General features: G+C 46.0%; 1 protein-coding gene across 1 annotated transcript; it reads right to left on the bottom strand.

Annotated features, from left to right (window-relative positions):
* Nucleotides 1–430: 430 nt before the first annotated feature.
* itih5 (inter-alpha-trypsin inhibitor heavy chain 5) lies at nt 431–20383 on the bottom strand. Its single transcript, XM_083757749.1, has 14 exons — nt 20141–20383; nt 19998–20042; nt 19238–19401; nt 18019–18129; nt 16371–16651; nt 14380–14549; nt 13072–13188; nt 10666–10837; nt 9763–10072; nt 7327–8036; nt 6721–6777; nt 2741–2857; nt 1808–2185; nt 431–1023 (listed from the first exon to the last, which is right to left on the bottom strand). Exons 1-14 carry the CDS (start codon nt 20273–20275, stop codon nt 740–742), a joined length of 3051 nt encoding a protein of 1016 aa, XP_083613875.1. The 5' UTR covers nt 20276–20383; the 3' UTR covers nt 431–739.
* Nucleotides 20384–20442: the final 59 nt, after the last annotated feature.

Below are 20442 nucleotides of genomic sequence, written 5' to 3'. Positions count from 1 at the left end.
AATAATAATAATATTTGATCTGACCCCCTCCCATCACTTGGAATAAGCATTGAGGCATTCCATTTTGACCCGGTTGCACATATAAATGTTGTGAGGCATTGTGAGCTTGTATTTTTATTTGACAATTTGGCCAATGTTGAACAAACCAAACCATACAATAAAAATTGTCAATTACTTTTGATGCAGTTTTTTTGGGGGTATTAAAAAGGTGTCCTTAAATTGTCACTTCAATGTCAGATGGACAACCCCCCCCCCCCCCCCCCCCCCATCATGTGGGGATACCCCTACCTAGAGGTCCTGATTCCTGACACACCGGTTGAGGACCACTGCTTTACCTATTACACCATATACACCTTATTCCACCCAAGCATGTGTGAAAGGGCTTTTTTTTTGTGCAGGTTTTTTTCCCCTCTCAGAAAATAACTTAACATTTTTGTTTTAAAAGGATTTATTTACAATTACAAAATGATTGTAGAAAATGATAGACGTCAAATAGAAAAAAACCTACATTACACTTCTGTTAGAAATAGTACAAAAATATATTCAAAGTATTGGTGGTGTTATTCTGTCCATGTGCACCTGGGAGTGAAGAACAAAAGGTTGTTGGTGTCTGGCTTTAAAAAAAAAGAGTTAGGTTTTAGGTCAACCAAAGGGTGGCAGCTAATCAGCTATACAGTTCACGTCTGAAAGAGCTTGCCGAGTGGCCACCTCACTCACAGCCTCCTGATTGGTCCCAGTCTCAGGCCCTGTTAGTTCCATGATGTGGCCAATCCCCCGTATCGAACATGTGCGACGTAACATAGTCCTCGTACTGTCCGTCTATCAGCTTGGCCGCGTTGTTCCTGGCGAACCAGCAGTCCACGCTCTGCGTCCCGCTGTAGATGCGCCTGGTCTTCTTAACCACCGGCACGGAGCGACCCTTCAGCTTCAGGACCGATGTTGGTTTGACCGGCGAAGGATCGCCCTGTGCTGAGCTGCTGCCAGGAAGCTGTGCCAGGCCCACCTCCTCGTATAGAAACTGACCTGGAAATAAAACGAATAAGACGTTGTCAAAAGAACACTGGTCCCGATTGATCTCCCTCCAGCACGTCACTTCTCACGACAGTCACAACAGCACTACTAGTCTAGACTAGTCTCTCTGAGAAATACTTCCTCCTTTCCCCTCTTGAATCACATCTTCACATCATCGTACCCGGAAGTTATGCCAGGAACGGCTACTTTTTACTGGCCGTGAAAAGTGATGCATGTGCATACTCGGGTCTCGACTACTCGGGAAGCATTTGTACCTCATCTCTTCAGCCCTTCTTTCTTTACAAAGCATTGTGATTGCATAAATATAATCATTCAGTCTAGGTAGAACGTAGGGCACCACAATAATGAATGAAAATGTATTTCAAGAAATTGTGTTTCAAAATAATGTAATTGTGAACGGTGGCAATTCATTCAGATATGTTTGGTCAGCTGTTGCACTTTTCCCTCATCTTGATTCTTCTCACTATTACACAATGGTAAGAACCAGACACGACCACACAGAGGGATACAATCACAGGGGCCGTTACATACCCTTTGATCAAATGTGTTACAGATAAACTATATGAGCAATAAAGGCATTAAAATATGTATTTATATTGGCCACATGACGACTTATGTCTATTTGGTGCCCTATAGAAAACACTCACTTCCATAAACTAAGCTGGCGTGCTCTAAACAAACATTAAAATACATAATAAAACACAATCTGGATTATCATTTTAACCGTAATTGACATCATAAAACTGTTGAAATGTTAAAAATGTAGAGCATGTACCTAGCAGGCCGTGGCAGCTGTTGGACAGCCCCTTGCTTTTGGAGATGTAGAACCCGAGGTGGTCTCTCTGGTAGGGCGCCGGGTTCTTGTACTGGTGCACCAGAATCACAAAGCTGATGACGCCCGCTATGGTCACGGTCACGTTGGACTTGGCCACGATGGCCACCGACAGCGAGCCGCTCTCCACCGTCGCGGTGGAGTCGCAGGGCAGGACCATGCGGTCGAGGCCGTCCAGGATGACCTTCTTGGGGGTCACCTCGATGTAGGCCCGCTTGGGCTTGTCCACCACGATGGTGATGGTGCTGAAGTAGGTGCGCTGCTGCTTGTGGCTGCCGGGCGGCGCCGGAGCACCGATCAACTTGCCGTTCACGGTCACACCTTTTGGGAGACGAATGGAACACACACACGAGTGATGCTTTCAAATAACTCGCCGGTCCCAACATACAATAGCAAAGACTTGACTACTGGCTTGCCTTGTTGTGTTATGTGTGCTTTGACCTCTGCCTTTTATTAAGCAATTCAAGCCTGAGTTCATACTTTGGGCATGTCACAGGAAAAACATTTAGGGCTCCATTTTCGTCACCGCTAAACCCCTAATCCCAAAACTTCTTGGCTTTTTTTTTTTTACTATTTTGCTAAACATTTCTCAATAGTTAAAATGGCCAGTCTACAAGCTCACAACGTGTCAATGTAGATTGGCTAGTTGAACTAATAGTAAAAAAGGAAAAGAAGTTTAGGGATAAGGGGTTTAGCGGTGACGAAAATGGAGCCCTTAAAACATTTTCAAAAATGGTCAATCTGCACTCTCACAAGTACGCAGTGCATCGCAACGTATTGTGAGCTTGTAGATTTGCAATTTTTTGCCATTATCGAAATGGGGCATAAGTGGTTCACTTTGTTGACTGTTTGTGAGCTTATTGTCTGCTATCTTACCGGAGTGCTTGTGGTCAGACACTAGGCGAAGGACGTGTCCAGGCTCTCCGTTGATGTTGAAGCACACGGTCAGTTTACTGAGGGGGAACTCCACTATGAAGTGGGGGTCACCGTCCGCTAAGGCAGGACAATAAAGATTTAAAAGGGTGTTGGTATGGGATAGAAATTGGCCATTTAACCACTTGAAACCCCGGCATCTCTATTCTCTCATAAAAATTATCAAATACGTTTTTTATTAAGAACTGGTTATACATTATTATATAAATTGGTACAGTATACATTATTTGTTCCTTTTTTATGAAAAAGAAGAAAGGAAAGCAAAAACAGGCAAAAAGAACCCTCAATCCCTCTCACCCATATAGGCTACTGCTCAGTGACACTGCATAGAATAAAATAAAAAAGATGATGAGATATTCATGGCAAACAACAACCCAGCATCTCTTTTCTGGGGGGGAACATGTGCCGGAAATAACCAATCTCAGCTCTGCAGCTCACAGCTCTAAGCTTGTAGACTGGGTGTAGATCAAATAAATAAATAAAAGCACACCAAATACTATGCAACTTAGGTCTCTTTTACGTATTGACTATAGTATAGACTGGGTCTAAAGGCCTATTTATACTCCAGTTTTAGGTGATAAGGTGACCATGCACCGAAAACTACAACATGACGTCACGCCGTGGTGATAAGCGACTCACCGCTCACCAAAACACATCTCTCTCCTTTTACTAACCACCGTTTAGGTGGTCACTTTTAGCCTCTCGTAGCAATTCTAATATCACTGCGTGGATATTAGTCTCGTCCCTCTCAGTACTTTTTTTTGCAATGTCCCGCCCCATATTTGCATACTGGACCCTGATTGGTTATAGCCTGGTTCCAGACTAATCTGGTTGGCTCGTCACCACTTAGGCTGTGAAGTCCTCCCACAATTGAGAGGGGCCGGACTTAATCTGCCTGGGGCAATAAGCAATATGCATTGAGACGGGCCAGACTTAATCTGCCTGGGGCAATATGCATTGAGACGGGCCAGACTTAATCTGCCTGGGGCAATATGCATTGAGACGGGCCAGACTTAATCTGCCTGGGGCAATATGCATTGAGACGGGCCAGACTTAATCTGCCTGGGGCAATATGCATTGAGACGGGCCAGACTTAATCTGCCTGGGGCAATATGCATTGAGACGGGCCAGACTTAATCTGCCTGGGGCAATATGCATTGAGACGGGCCAGACTTAATCTGCCTGGGGCAATATGCATTGAGACGGGCCAGACTTAATCTGCCTGGGGCAATATGCATTGAGACGGGCCAGACTTAATCTGCCTGGGGCAATATGCATTGAGACGGGCCAGACTTAATCTGCCTGGGGCAATATGCATTGAGACGGGCCAGACTTAATCTGCCTGGGGCAATATGCATTGAGACGGGCCAGACTTAATCTGCCTGGGGCAATATGCATTGAGACGGGCCAGACTTAATCTGCCTGGGGCAATATGCATTGAGACGGGCCAGACTTAAACTGCCTGGAGCAATATGCATTGTAGCCGGGGAGCCAAGGGCCCAAAATTGGACAGGACTTGTGATGTCATGCCGTACTTTTTATTTGTGTTTTTTCGTCAGCACAAATGTGATGAGGACAGCACAAATGTGATGACGTCAGCACATTTGTGCACATTTTGGCAAGTGCTACAGTATGGCCGAATTTAGGCCAAGGAGTGTTTTTCGTGCAAAACTAATGCTTGGAATGGATTCAGAATCATGAAAACCGCCTAGTTTGACATGTCACAATTGTCACATGCTACTTAAGGCATGATGGAATTTGGAAAATGTTGCCTTATATTGGTTGTCTATGGTGTGGTATACAAAAACGATGTTTCCGGCAGAGCAGACCTCTCATTCTGTGGACAACACAATCAGTGCCAGAAGTGCTTCAAAATAGGAGCTCTGGGGTGCCGGAGTTGTCTGAGCGCTTTTACTCTGAAAGCCATGACCCGGAAACAATCTAGTAAAAAAAGTTGACTTTACATTGCTAGCTTACATTGCGATCATTTTAATTTATACGATATATGGTCCAAAAAGCGTTCATATTTTGCGGGAGAGACGGATTAGGAGCAGAAATGAAGTGCCAGCATATCGATCCATTCATAACCACGGAGATGGCATGTAAGTCAACGGCAAGCTAATAATTGCCTAGAGCGTAGCATATGGCAGCCGAAAGGCGAACGGGCCAAAAAAAAAGAAGGAAAAATTCTGAATATTCTTATCTCGCACCGTATCATTGAGGATGCGCTAGGACGTGCTCAGACGTTTTTTTGTACATCTCGGTTCGAGTCCTTAAGACGTTTAGGGGTGTTTGATGTAAAAATTGTGTTAATGACCAAATTAATAGAAAAAAACACAAATAAAAGCAGATGAAGGCTGGCTATGCGAGGCTAAGTCACCTTTTCACCTAAAACTAAAGTATGAATAGGCCATAAGTGGTTCAAAACACAGTTACAGGCAGTCATGGGGATTTGGTCTGGAGGCAGAAAGACTTGACTCATGACTTGTGCTAAACAACAGTTTGCTGGATTGTGGAGGTTATTCTACGGGCAGTGCACTGAGTGCAATGCTCTTAAGCAAGGTACTTAAGCCCTGAGCGCACCAGGGCTGTGGCGCAGTGTGCAGTAGCTAGTAGTTCTCATCATCATGTCCCCCAAAGACACAGTATATGTCACGAGGAAAACTGGAGAGAATATGATTTCCATTAGGACAGACTGAAAATAACTTTTATACTTTTGCGTTTAACCACTTAAACCGCAGCATTCCAATTCTGGGGGGAGCATTCACCAAAAATAGTCGATCTCTCTGCAGAAATGCCGTTATTTTGTAAAAGAAAAAGTGTGTTATTTAGGAGAGCGATAAATGAAAGTCACAATCTAGTAACCTAACCTAAAAGTATACCAGCTACTTTTTTCTTTTTAATGTAATTTAGACATTATGCCATACAGTGAAGTCCCTGTCACTGCTGACCTGATGCTCGGAGGATGTAGAGTAGACAACAACAACCGCACATCGCTTTTTTGTCATCTGACGGTGCAGGTGAGAGGTGAAGGAACATGCTAATCCTTCCCAGTTTCGCTCTTCTGTTTGAACAGGCACCCTGACTAATCTGAAGGAGGCGCTAGCGCAGTGACGGGCAGCTACTACTGGCTTCCCACCTGCGAAAGCAAACCAATTGTTTTCGTTGCAAACAGTGGCACTTCTGCGGTGGGCATGAACACACATACCCCTGGCGTATAGTCTCTTCTTTCTTTTTAATGTGAAGTTAAAAAAAGGCATAACTGGCATAACTGTCTTTAATTTACCTCTAAAGGACAGCTCTAGTGTTCTGTACACTCCCGACAGATAGAATGTATAACCTGAGTTTCCTGTGAGAACAGACTGAGATGAATGGAGAGATGAGATGAGAGAGCAAACAGTAATGACAGGGTCATTAGCGCTCACTAACTACCTCTGATGCCATCCCTATCTTCTCTGTAAGACACACACACACATACACACACTCTCATGTCCTACACTCTACCGTGCAATGTGTGCTGTGCTCACAGGACACGCACTTGCACGTTTTTAAAGTGCTGCCTAGTCCCAGCGCTGGTATTTCAATTAGACACTGTGTGTTCTCGACGCGTTGCAGGTCATGTTCCGAGGCATCAATTAACCTCTTTGCCGTCTATGTGATCATTACCGTCTGTCGGACCAACAGGCAAATTACAAGCCACCCACACGGAGAGACTGAAGAAAATGGTCTACTGTACTGTACATTTCCCCTCTCTGCTCTCCGTCAAGCTCTCTGTCAAGTCCCCCTAAAGAAGCTGCTTAACTGCCTCATGGGAACAAGGCACGGCAACAAGAGGGACAGCTACGCCACTTGAGTTTACAATGTGCCCCCGGGCTGGTGAAAACATGCACTGATGCAGACAGAAAGAGAAGACGAGGTGTCACCTGATGTCTTGGACACCGTGATGGATTTCTTGACTGGTCTCCTCTCTGCTTTATTGCCTGGGGAAGGGGAAGAGAATTCGTCGTCTTAGAATGACTCGGTCTCTTCTATTGCCGAGTACCTCCTCTCGTCATGCTTATATGGCGTCACTATTTTGAGCATGTCATTTTTAGGCCAGCCGCCATTTTCGCAACATGTTGTGAGCTGGTAGATTGTCTATTATTATTATTATTAATAGGGCTTAAACCATTAAGACCTAAATACAGATAATTTTGGGGGTCCTTGACATGAAATAGTTTCAGAGCCACTGATGTAGAAACATGTAGAAAACATGATTTAGAAGACATTTATTCACCTTTTTCCTAGACTGTGTGTGTTCCACTTCCTGTCAATTTCATTGGATATCATTGGTCATCTGACCAGTTTCATTGGATTTCATTGGATCAAATCGACAGGAAGTGGAACACACACAGCCTAGGAAACAGGTGAATAGAATCTGGTCTCAGGTCTCAATGGGTCAAGTGGTTCATTTCCACTGTTGTATAGTGTGGAACCATTACAGAGTGACTGTGTTTGATGAAGAATAGAAAACACAATAACGGTCTCACCCGTCTTGGCGACATCGGAGCTGCTCGACCCGCCCCTCCCCTGGAGCTTGTGGGCTTGAGTGTCTTCCTCGTCTGCGTCATCCGGCAGCTCGTTGGCCGCCGAGGCGGCCTTTCCGTCGGTCCCCGGGGGGGCTTCGGTGGGCGCCGGGGCCATGGTGCCGTCCGCGAGGACCTGTGGCCTCTCCACCACCAGGCTGGTGAGCGGCGTGAGGAAGTGGTACGTCACAGAGAGATTGGTGGCCTGCCGAATGTGTCCCTCCCTCTCCCTGCTGGTCTGGCTGCGTAGCCGCCCCTTCAGCCCCTCTTTGACGCTCAGGAAGCCCCAGACGCGCTCGGCAAAGTCCTCGGCCACGGCCGCCGCGGCCGCCGCCTCTGTCCCCGGCGCCGCGGTCCTTGACCCGGGCGGAGGAGGCCTGGGGGCGGACGCTGCCACGGCGGCGGCGGAGGCGGCCTTCACGTGCCTCTCCGTCTCGGCCTGCCGGCGCCGCAGAGGCACGTCGGTCTCCAGGAGGATGCTCTTGTCATTGTTGGTGGCGGTGACCTGCACGTGGAGGGACTCGGCGCTCGCGTTGGTCAGCTTGCCGGCGACGACGATCTCGGAGCCGTTGAAGTAGTTGGTGAAGAGGTGCTGCGTGACGTACTCGACCTGGTCCCGCGTGTAGTCGATCCTGATGTCGGACAGCAGCGGCGTCCCGATCTCGTCATAGAACCTGGAGGGAGAGAGAGAGGTGAGTTACCGCTACATTTTGCCGTTTAAAGCTGAAACGAATAAAAAACGAGTTGAATCTCAAGCAAACAATGTCAGCACAAGCTCACAATATGTATATGAACGTCTGCTGTTGTCGAATGTTTGCCTATTATGCCCTAAATGGGAACACTACTACGCTTCATGTGGTGGAGAGGTGAAATTAATATCTGAGGAGATTGAGTGTCGTTTATGTGTGTGTGTGTGTGTGTGTGTGTGTGTGTGTGTGTGTGTGTGTGTGTGTGTGTGTGTGTGTGTGTGTGTGTGTGTGTGTGTGTGTGTGTGTGTGTGTGTGTGTGTGTGTGTGTGTGTGTGTGTGTGTGTGTGTGTATGTATGTATGTTCACCTCTCTGGCCCATATCAGTGTGTGTGTGTGTGTGTGTGTGTGTGTGTGTGTGTTTAGCAGTAAACCTCCTCACCTCCTCGCCAGCGTGTTTGTTCAAGCAGGACCGGGGCTATTATCTGTGGAGTCTATCTGTTAACCCCCCGAACACATACTCAGACACAGGTTGCACAATGTACACACACATTCCTCCTCCACAGAGCAAACACCTTGTTGTGTGCGCGTGAGAGGGTGCACTTGTACCGCCATCTATCTCTGTGAGAGGCGAATGTCCTCACAAGGATAGAAGATGAGGAGCATAATATTCCTGGTCCTATATGACTTTGCACAGAGGCTGTTTTAGGATTGGGGTTAGAATTCAAGTTAAGTTTAAGAGCATGTACTGTAACTGGAGGTGGCGAGTGAAGTCAGTCCTCGCAAGCATAGCAATACGTGTGTGTGTGTGTGTGTGTGTGTGTGTGTGTGTGTGTGTGTGTGTGTGTGTGTGTGCGTGTGCGTGTGCGTGTGCGTGTGCGTGTGCGTGTGCGTGTGCGTGTGCGTGTGCGTGTGCGTGTGCGTGTGCGTGTGCGTGTGCCAGACCAATATCACTATCTGGCTTGTTTATGCAATTGGATATTCGTCTGGTTTGTGCATGTTTTCCTGTGAGACAGAGTGTGTGTGTGTGTGAGAGAGTCTGTGGCTGTCACAGAAGTTGATTAAAGAGCCATGTTGTCAGCACCGTCACATTTCAGGCAACCCTCCTGTCCCCCATAGCGTGATGAGAGATGAAAGTACGCAGTTCAGAGATAAGAGGCAGGGATTAAAGGTGCACTAATTGGTTAATAAGAGCTGGATTATGTCTAGTAGTGTCCGGAAGAGTGACATTCTGTCCATTGAGTGAAAGAGAGCGATAAAGACACACTGATGCTTTCCAAGTACAGTACGTAACGTGTCCCTGTTCTGGTACCACTGGTACGCGGGACATGTCCCACTGGTAGCCTACGCGGGACGTGTCCCACTGGGAATCTATAACCGACGTGCGTCAGCGGGATCAATGATGTGGTCAATGACAATGATATGACATTATGTTGTGATATAATAATATAGGAGCGGGTATAGGCCGGTCAACTGTCTTCCGTGTTTCGGTGCAGTGATGCACGACCGTGACGCACACCCCACCCCCCCACCCATGCCGGTCCGCGAACATTTTATTAACTGTCAGCCGGTCTGTGGTAATAGAAAGGTTGGGAACCCTGCCTGGTATAGACTGTAGAGCACCAACATAATGGAACAGGTAATCAACAAAACACCCGAGCTGAAGATAATTAATAATTCACTCGCAAACGCATGCACAAACACACACACGGACCCTTTGAGCATGGCGCTGGCGTCGGCGTCCTCGCGAATGCGTCTCATCATCCCGCAGTTCTCCAGGGACATGCGCTCCAGCAGCCGGTAGTCCACGTCGTTGCCGATCCCGATGGTGAAGATGCAAAACTTCTCCTGCACGGCCGAGCGCGTGTTCCCCAGGATGGCCGGGGACTGCGTCTCGCCCACCGTGGGCCGCCCGTCGGTCAGGAAGATGACCAGAGACACGGTGTTGGGGTTGCTGTCGGGGCCCTCCAGGTAGTCACTGAGCAGCTGGGAGCCCGTCTGGATGGCGCCGTCGATGTTCGTGCCTAGTATACACAGGTGGAAAAGGGCACTCGCATTACGGCAATGTAGAAATGACTGTATTCACAATTTACTTGAGTAAAAGTACAAGAGGTATTGGCATAAAAAATGTACTTACCAAAAAGTACTCATTATGCAGAATGTGCCCTTTTCAGATTTTCAAATGTGTAAAAAGCTCGGTGAGTTCGTAGATCAGCTATTTTCAAATGGCCGAAATGTATGTAGGGTTAATGTATGTTTTCTAATACATTTTTAATCTACAAAGTAGACTCCGTTATTCTGGTCCCCTGGGGGCCGGCGTGAGGCAGGGGTCGAGAGCGTTCTCATCTAGAAAGTTCAATTTCCCCGATCTTTTTTTTTGTGGCTTTTTATGCCTTTATTGATAGGTTGAAAGTAATCTGACAGGAAATGGGGAGAGAGATGGGGGGGGGGGGGGCGGGGGGGACACGCGGCGGGGTCTGTCGGGATCGGGAGTCGGGTCCGGGCCCACAACAACATTATTATTGTTAACTAAAAGTAACAAAAAAGGTGATCTCCCCTGTCATGTAATTCTAGATCAGGATGCGTGACTCACATTATGTGTAGAGGAGTCACTCACCTCCGGTGGGCACAAGCATATAGATGAACTTCTTGGCATCTCGGATGTTGAGCGGCGTCACAGGGACCAGGCGGTTCGGCTGCCACACTTTGATCCTGCTGGAGAAGCTGATGAAGTTGAAGTTGTCACCAGGACGCAGGTCCTTCAGAATGGTGAACAGAGCATCCTTAGTCTGGGAGACGGAGGGAAGAGAGAGAGTGGGAGAGTGTGACTGAGAATCCCAGAGCGCTGCAGGGTGCAAAACGAGAGAGAAATGGAGAGAAACACATTAACTGTATCTATCTATATCATGTTTAATTTTTTTTATTTTTTTTAAATAACCTTTTTTTAAGGTACCGGTATATTCGGTTCAAATATCACTTCTTTTTTTGTTTTGTTGTGATAATCCTCCCTACTATAGAGTGTGCTGAGTTCCTCCGTCCCCAGTTAACCCAAGGGGCCAGTGAGGCGCTACAACGTTGAAGCACTGAGCCCTAGTGGTAAGAGGAAGGACTGCAGGCGGACCCGTGGATTCATGACGAGGAAACCCCGTGCAGTTGGGCTTTAACATTGAGCACTTGGTTGCACTTCCGCATTTGGGCACCAAAATTTGGTGCCCAAATGCTGAATCGGCGAAAAAAGGCGGAAGTAGACGGTCGTTCCGGGTGCTTCAAAACGCCACTGAGCAACTTCCACTGACATGAATAGCGGGGGAGCGGAGCTTCGCGCCAGATCAGTCTCTATCCTTTTAATACTCTATGAGTTAACCCCTGGGGTAAAAAAAAACGTAGGTTTTATTTTGTGCTAGGTGGCCTAGCCGTCATCCAATCAGTGCTGTTGGCCTGTTGCGTGTCCCCCCACTGTAGAGCGTGCATGTGCACATCTTGTTACCGGGGTGGACCGGGGTTTTTCCAAATCACCCAAATCACTGAATACTCCTTTAAGTTGAATGCGTTCCTTCACAAGGGGTGAATGCTGGTGAGCAATGTGATCATGGTTGCTATGCTGCCTGACTGTAACCATGGTGTAACCATGGTTCATGTGTTGTAATGACAGAAAACGCATAATGTCAACGATGTAGTCCCATAATGACATCAGCATGCACGCACGCAAGCGCACACGCGCACACGCACGCACGCACACACATATCTAGCAGTAGATCTGCTATTTTTGAAAAATCATTCAAATGTGGCGCAAATCTTTGAATATATATTCTTTCACAGCGAACATGTTTTTAACTAAAATCTTTGCTTCTGGGGGGTCCCTGGAACATCATATTTTTCAGATGGGTGTCGACGGCCAATTACATATATTTGTGGGGGTCCTTGACATGAAAATATTTGAGAACGACTGACATATTAGAAACATAGGTTTTTCAGAAAACTGGCACAATTTAGAAGGCATTTTGTTGAATCGGAATCAGGGCTACAGTAAATGTGTTAAGAAACAACACAAAGTTTCTGCCCCGACAGCTATACGATATGCTCTCATAACGACTTGCATCCCTCATACTATTCTGTGTGTGTGTGTGTGACTGTGTGTGTGTGTGTGTGTGTGTGTGTGTGTGTGTGTGTGTGTGTGTGTGTGTGTGTGTGTGTGTGTGTGTGTGTGTGTGTGTGTGTGTGTGTGTGTGTGTGTGTGTGTGTGTGTGTGTGTGTGTGTGTGTGTGTGTGTGTGTGTGTGTGTGTCACAAGCAAGGACCTCCAGCTCTCCATGCCATGTGTGGGAGTCATAAAGTCGGGAGGGATATTGGACGCCTATGGAGGCTGTATAAAGCCACGGGGACAGAAGTTACAGAACCACAGAATGTCCGACAGTGAAGCCTTCTATTGTGGAGACACATCAAAGCACACTTGTTGCTCTGTTGCTCTGGTCCACTGGGGGCTGGCGTTGGGCGGGGGAGCAGATCATCGGGGTCGAGAGCGCTCTCGTCTAGAAAGTTCCATTACTCCATAGACTGCTTGACCTTACTCCCTCACAGCACGGCCTTGTACGTTTCCACTTTTCCCTTTTCGTTGCAATCTGTTCTCCTTTAGTTTTTCCTCACGCTACGTCGTATGGCAGCTGCAGAGATCGGATTTGTGATTTCTGGCCGAGGGGATTATCATGCTCTTACACAAGAGGAAAAGGCCAGATATTGCTGTTCCGGTGTAGGAGTGAGGAGGCGGGGTGTCAGGTTTACTAGCTGCTGGTACACTCATTTAACTTCACACAGGAAAAAAACGATTTGTAAGGTTTTGTTAGACAACGCTGCATAACAAACCCTCCAAAAATCCATTCAGTTCCCCACAATATATTAATTGGAGAAAAGTGTTACATTTCTAGCCTGGTTATTGTGCTAATCTGTATAAAATAATATTAATCCGGACAACAACTTGGCAAAAGAAAACACATCCACATGTCCATAAAGGTGTCCATCACTCTTACCTGTCTGATCTTTGTTCCCAGCATGGAGAAACTGGTGTCGATCACAAACACCACATTCTTGGGAACTACCGGCAGGTCTTTTGGAGCAAAGTAATGGACAAAATGGCCATTTAAAACCTGGAGAAGAAAGGAAACTGTTTATATACAAAGTCAGGGAAAGAATTTTTTCAGTAGCTTTGTTTGTTTATGGAAATGTATGTCCTGGAGGTAGAGCTTGACCGTGGAATGAGGGGGTGGCAGTAATCCTGAAAAATGAAGTGTGTGTGTGTGTGTGTGTGAGAGAGAGAGAGAGAGAGAGAGAGAGAGAGAATGGGTGTTCCATGTGTGCGTGCATATACTGTACATGACAATGAGAAACGAATGTGAATCATGAATGTATTCTATACACATGTCAGTTTTTTCTGTGGGCTGTGAAATGATCTATAATAGCGTATATATATGTTTACCGTACTTTGACAGTCCTGGGATTAGAGTATTATTCACAGAATATTACGCCTATGCATCAGGATTTAATGGCTAGCCATGACATGACTTTTAGATGCCGGCGCGGCACAGTTTTGTCATCCAGGAGGTGATTACTCTGACTATGTTCAGAGTACTTTTGTTTGGGGTTTTTTTTCAAAGGCATGTTGCTATATTATTTGTCACGTGTGGGTGGGTTAGCAGGGCTTGTCTCCTACTAACTGAAAGGTCACGGATTAAATTCCTGCTGGTTTGTCAACAACCAGTCGTGACTCATGCTGTTGAACAAGGCAGTGTGCCTCTGCCTACTCCCGCTATGTGAGCTTGTCTGCTATTTGTGAATAGCCAACGTGTAAAGAACCAATGTGTTATGTATATAGCTAACATCTAAAAAATTACACAGACGCTTTCCAGGGTTTTAACTGCTACGGTTAACAATACGGTTAAATGTCAACGTGAAACTGCCACGGCACTAACCTGTACAGTATGTCTCCTATGCCCATCTCCCTCTCCACATCATAGTGGATCACTAACCTGTATGTCTCCTATGCCCATCTCCCTCTCCACATCACAGTGGATCACTAACCTGTATGTCTCCTATGCCCATCTCCCTCTCCACATCACAGTGGATCACTAACCTGTATGTCTCCTATGCCCATCTCCCTCTCCACATCACAGTGGATCACTAACCTGTATGTCTCCTATGCCCATCTCCCTCTCCACATCACAGTGGATCACTAACCTGTATGTCTCCTATGCCCATCTCTCTCTCCACATCACAGTGGATCACTAACCTGTATGTCTCCTATGCCCATCTCCCTCTCCACATCACAGTGGATCACTAACCTGTATGTCTCCTATGCCCATCTCCCTCTCCACATCATAGTGGATCACATAATCTCCCAGGATCCCGCTGGTGGTGATCTTGGCCTGCTGGACGATGTTGGGGCTGAAGGTGACCTTGCTGAACATGGCAGTCCGTTTGATCACCGTGGTGACGGGAGGCTCTGGCTTGGCTGGAGATCAGAAGGTAAAGTATAGTGCATAAGATAAAGAAAATGAAAAGAATGTATTTTAATTGGCTCAAGAAAAAAGTGTTTGGGGGGGATCAGCACATCACACCATATAGGCACCTTAAAGTCAACGAGCCATGTATCCTGAACTAAGGTCTAACCTCTAGATGCTTAGTGGGGGGGTGGAAAAATAACTCGGATTAAGCTTCAAACAGAAGAGCAACCCGAAGCTGTAATTTTATAAGCCAGTCTTTGCCCACCGACATGTTCAATGTTTTGTACATCAAACGCATGCAGCCAGTCCCTGCATGATTCTTTCTTTTAACGAGGTAGATAGGGTAGGCCGGGGGTGGCCTGGTATAGCTCAACCAGTTACGTTATTTCTATTTTATGTTTTGTCAAATCACAGTGTCGTATGAATTAACACGAGTTTGTGACTACATAATAACTACATTGACGTTATAGATTTTTGTTTTCGTTTTTAGGGGGGGTTTTTTACACTTTGGTCCCAAACAAGATTATTTTCTTCACTTCAGCTTGAAGCTTACATCAAGCTGCCTCACGCTACAGAAACAGGAGATAGGCTCCTGCCCTATGGGCCTCATGGCACCGGCAAGGCTTACTCTCTTAAGGATCGTAAATGGGTCATGCTCCACATAGAAAGGGTATTGTTGTATAGAAAAGCTTTTTTTCTTCCTGCCAAGCCTTATAATACATCACCTCTTCTGTTGCTCTGTAGCTGGCTAGGTTGGCAATGAAATGATAAACCAGGACTTTGCCCTGTGGGTAGGTGGATTTGGGTCCCAGGCTGTAGCACCCTGAGTGCTCTCTCCATCCCTCCCATTGTGAGAGATGTTACCCTCCACCTCTTGTACCCGATGAGGATGGTAAATGGCATGGTTGTCTCCACCGTCAATGTGTGGATGTGTGCATGGAGATGGGTGAATGTAAAGCACTTGAAAAGCACTTTTGAAAAGGGGCACGGTAGAAATACAGACCATTTGCCTCTTCAGGTATGCCCTAAATTTGAATATTTCTCTGCTGACCCAATCCTTCCTGGTAAGTCCTTGCAGGCCTGGTGCTGGGAGAGCCATTTCAGCAGCGTTGCTGCTATTGTACCTGCCCTGTACTGCGGTTTCAGCTTCTTTGATTTGCATCGCAATTTTGTTTAATTTTGTTTTTATGGTCCCTGAGTCCTTGAGTTCATTAAGTGTACTTCATAGATAGACTAGCATCATCTGCTCCGTCTTCCGCATGCACCTTGCTCCTTACCTTGCGGTGCCCATTATCCATGTTTCCATCATCAAATATTGGATATACAGTAGTGAAGCAAAAAGTTCTGTCTTTGTAAACATAACGCCAAGATACATAACGGATTGCCATGGAATTTGCTGTGCACCTTCATGCTCCCTGGAGGATGAAACGTTCTGATTTTGGTGGCCAGTGGCGTGCACAGATAGACACTAGGGTTGTTGTTTTTTGTACAGTGTACAGTATGTGGACCATGGTGACATTGATCAATTCTTGATAAAAAACACTTCTAATATATTATTTAGCCCCCAAAATCTATATATCTCACACTATTAAGGCAACCAGCCGGTTCCACGCGCTGCACAAGGTGCCTTTTTTTCACTTGAGCACCTGCCCCTCTAAATGTCTGTGCACGCCACTGCTCGTGGCCTTTTCTCTACTGCCACCCGTAGCCCAAAACTTGCACACAAGATATCTCGACTTATAATGGACAGTGTCATGAAACGTGTCCTTCCAACACTTTTATCCCAAACATCTTTAAATATTGTGTGCACCGTGCTTCCTTTTATATACCTAGTATCTGTCTTGGTGTCTTGGACGATGCAGAAGTCCCTCCGCCGCTGCCCTTGCCGTTGCGGAGCGGCATCACTTTCAGTAGCGTGAGTGGCAAGTGGTCAATGAGGACGACGTCGAGGCTGAGTCGGCTGACCAGCTGCATCGGCCTCAGGCTCGTCACGTGCTCGTAGCGGCCCAGCCGCCGCTGGAGCAGTTCCTCATAGGTCAGCAGGAACAAGGCCCGGTTCCGGCCCGGAATGCTCGCTGACATCCTGAACACCTCCACCTCTGACTCAGCGCTTTGCAGGGCATAGATATATACGATGCAGATGAGGAGAGAGGAGAGAGAAGTGTAGTGTGTAGAAATAGAATAAGGAATGAGGACGGAAGAGAGAGAAGATTAATCCAAATGTTAACAGAGGGGAAAAAGTGAGATGTGAAATGTGATTAGGAATTGGCATGAAATGATTTGACTCAATAAAATGAGAGATAAAGGAAATTAGAATGGAGAGTAATTAATGATGGACTAGAATAAAGACAGAATCAAGACATTTAACAACTTCAGCCCTGCAGTATTTAGTCATATGATGAATAGCAAAGAACAGCTAATCTACAAAAGGTCACAAGGCATTGTGAGTGCAGCAGAGGAGGGATTTCTGCAGTGGCGTCCAAGACACCACGTAAAGGTTAAAAGACAGATCCTAAAGTATATAATTTTATATTTTTATGCTTTTTATTTATTTTTGATGTTGGGTGCCAGGAGCCAAGTGGTCCAGGCGCATGCCGCATATAAGCTTTGGCCAGACTTTGCTGCTCTTCTCTCTCACCCTCTTTCCTGTCCATCTTCACTTGATATCAATAAAGGCAGAAAAGCCAAAACAAATCTCTAAAAAAAAAAAGAAAGGAAGAAGAAAATGCTAGAAAAAGTGGAAATAGTTTTAAATATTACACGACTACGCTGGGGTTCATATGTTTATGATTATAGGAGAACAGAAGAGGAGAAGTAGTGAGATGAGCAGTGCAAGTATAGTGGTATCATCTGTGTGTGTACAGTGTATACAGTACAGCATGCAGCATCAGTGGATGACCTCAGGGATCAATGTTTTAAGTGTGATAGAGGAGAATAAAGTGATGTTGATGCTGCTGTTATCTCTCTGTGACTCCATTCTTTCTAAACCTATCATCTTCAACTTCACCACCATGCATCTCTCCGGTCCTGCTGTCCTCCGTCTGACTTTTACAGTAGAGTCGATGAATCATGCAGCGTTTAAAAAATGTCACGTATTTTGGAGAAGGCATGATGTCATTTCTTCCTGTATTAAACCGATTTATATGACAGTCCCCGGGTCCCTATGGAGCAACGGTCCACTCGACGGACAGACAGACACACAGTGCCTTTGTGGTTAGTAAAGTTGTGTTAAAGAGGTTTCAGTTCAGCATCAGTCTGTTTGCCAAACAGTAACATGAGAGAGAATGGGTTCGCCTCTTTAATTATAAGGAAACGCCTAAGAGAGATCAGAAGCTGGCCACACACATATTCAAAGATGTGTGTTGTTTGCGTACGCACCTGCGCATGCAAGCGTGCACGCACGCACGCGCACGCACGCGCGCGCACACACACACACACACACACACACACACACACACACACTGGGGTCTCTCTTACCTTGTGTCACTTGCCTCTTTGTTCTTGGGTTTGCCATTGCCCCCCTTATCCTGTTTGACCTTCTTTTCCTTGGGCTTGACCTCGCTCTGATAGACACGCCCACCAATGATCCTGGCTCATGGGGGTCAAGGGGTCAAGGATTAGAGCCGTGCTTCTATTCGGGACCGCCTATTGTTACTGGTCGGACAGCTTCCCTTGGACAAAATCCTATTGTCCCCTATTTTACAGTTAACAGAGCTGCACATGAATGACTCTGAGCCCCGGGTGACTATGTGGCGGAGTTAACGAGAGCGTGTGTGTGTGTGTGTGTGTGTGTGTGTGTGTGTGTGTGTGTGTGTGTGTGTGTGTGTGTGACTGTGTATACCTATGGTTGTGTGCACTCTTTCTGTCAGACCCCTCGCTAACCTCTCCCATGGCAACTGAAACATCATAAATCTTAATCCACACAATCATTGACCAATGATGCATTACAGAAAAGCATGCCTTTTCTTTTTTTTGAAGAGCCAAAAAAGGTGGATAATCGAGTAACAAAAAGGAAGGGGACAGTGGTTCCCAAACCTTTTCATGTCAAGGACCCCCAAATTGACACTATAATTAGCCCATGGACCCCCATTTGAAAAAATAAACCAGGGATGATTTTTACAGCTCTAGCAAATATTCTAAACCTGTTTAATTTCAAGGACCCAAATTGGCATACATTAGTCTACGGTCCCCCATTTAATGGCATTTTTATCTCTGGGACCCCCAATTTATATTGTAAAAGCAATGTTAATTTAACTCTGAGAGTGTACAAATGTAACCAAATGGACCCTAACGGGTTCATTTGGTTCCATTTGTTCACTCTCTGAGTTACAGACCCACAAGGGTCCATTTGGTGCATGGGGACCCCCTCAAGGACCCCTGGGGGTCCCTGGACCCCACTTTGGGAACCAATATTTTAGATACAGCCAGCCAGCCAGGTCTGAGTGGGGCTAATTGAAAATGCTTAGATTCATACATGCCCTTTGTCTTTGATTGAGGTTGATGTTTGTCACTAACAATCTACAATCTACAAATGTTATGTGCATCCAATCCAATAGAATAATGTGTGCAATATAATATGTAAATCACCCAGTTAAAGTTTGTGAACTCAACTGACTGAAATGAACGTGGACATGACGTTGTTACTGTCCGTCCACGTCCAAGTATGAAAACAATGAACAGTTAATGAATTCCTCACATTGTGAAGTTGGAGATGTAGGCAGCTGCAGGTATCTGGAAGTGGAAGACGCCCTCGGCAGCGGCGGAGTGTCGGTTGAGCATGACGCAGGACACCGCCGTGAAGGCATACCGAGACACGATGGTGGTCTTGATGGACAGCTCCTGGATGTGTGGTTTGGTTTCCTGTTTTATATGATCAATTTATGCAACATTAGGCTATTATTTGACACCAAATCTGGTTTAGAGCAAAGACTGTATGTCCTTTGGGTATAACACTGCGATTGGTATCCTAATAGTTCCTTTTTGATAGGCTAATTGCAAGGCTTTACACTTTACAGTCCCAAACACGTTCTTTCCCCCCTAAATGTTGGACAGCATTTTGTAAGAAAGCGCCAACGCATTACAGCTACTCTGGCGAACAGCTGATGCTTGGCAGTTCTCCTCGCGTCACACCCGAGGACATGAGTTTCTGATGACAAACAAACCCCCATAGGCTATACTCCATCCATGCATAGCCTGGATAGAAAAGTATTTGACCTACATATTGGAGTTATATAGGCTGCCAATTAAGGCTGCATGGGTAATTTATTGAAACGTTGTGCTTTAGTTTAAACAACGATTTCAACATTTTAGAACATATCTAACTGAAGAAAAATAAATAAAAACAAGTGTAGGCCTATGCCAAACTCAACAGGCCTACTTCCAAGACGCATGGAGCGCAGAGGTTTAACTTCATATAACATTATTATTATTATTACCCTTATTATTATTATTATTACCTTGATTAGAATGGCTTTCACTTGCCGAGGAACCCTCCGTGGTGCCTATACATGAAAACAACCAAAAGTGTCAGCCGAAGATAATTAAATGAACACCAATGCCATGATGAATGATTGATTGATTGATGATAGAAATCACTCACAATATCCAAATCAAAGTCTGTCAAGTCGGGGAAAATATCATCATCATCTTCAAATTGAGATTGATCCAGTTGCCCCATGCTGCATGAATTCAAACACATCATCAGCACGAAAGTCAGCATCGTGAAGAAGTCCATTTTATAATCCGTTAAGAAGAATCACACGAATGAACGCGCATTATTTCCCAGTGCGCAGCGCTCCGTGTCCACAGGTCGCTGAGATCAGAGTGACCGGAGAGTCAGAGCTGAGACTGTCTGTGGTCCTGCAGGCTCCACCGCGACCCGTAAACACACACACCCCGCCC

The sequence above is a fragment of the Protomyctophum parallelum genome (assembly GCF_964188405.1).
Source record: "Protomyctophum parallelum genome assembly, chromosome: 22".
Taxonomy (NCBI): Eukaryota; Metazoa; Chordata; class Actinopteri; order Myctophiformes; family Myctophidae; genus Protomyctophum; species Protomyctophum parallelum.
Note: the sequence above shows the minus strand (reverse complement) of the source record. Positions and strands in the feature narration are given on the sequence as shown.

Coding starts and splice junctions, on each gene's coding strand:
- itih5 (XM_083757749.1), bottom strand. CDS start 20,275: ATGGACTTCTTCACGATGCTGACTTTCGTGCTGATGATGTGTTTGAAT. Junction 14,550..16,370: donor GACACCAAGACAGATACTAG/GTATATAAAAGG, acceptor TCTGATCTCCAG/CCAAGCCAGAGCCTCCCGTC. Junction 13,189..14,379: donor TGGGCATAGGAGACATACAG/GTTAGTGATCCA, acceptor TTTCTTCTCCAG/GTTTTAAATGGCCATTTTGT.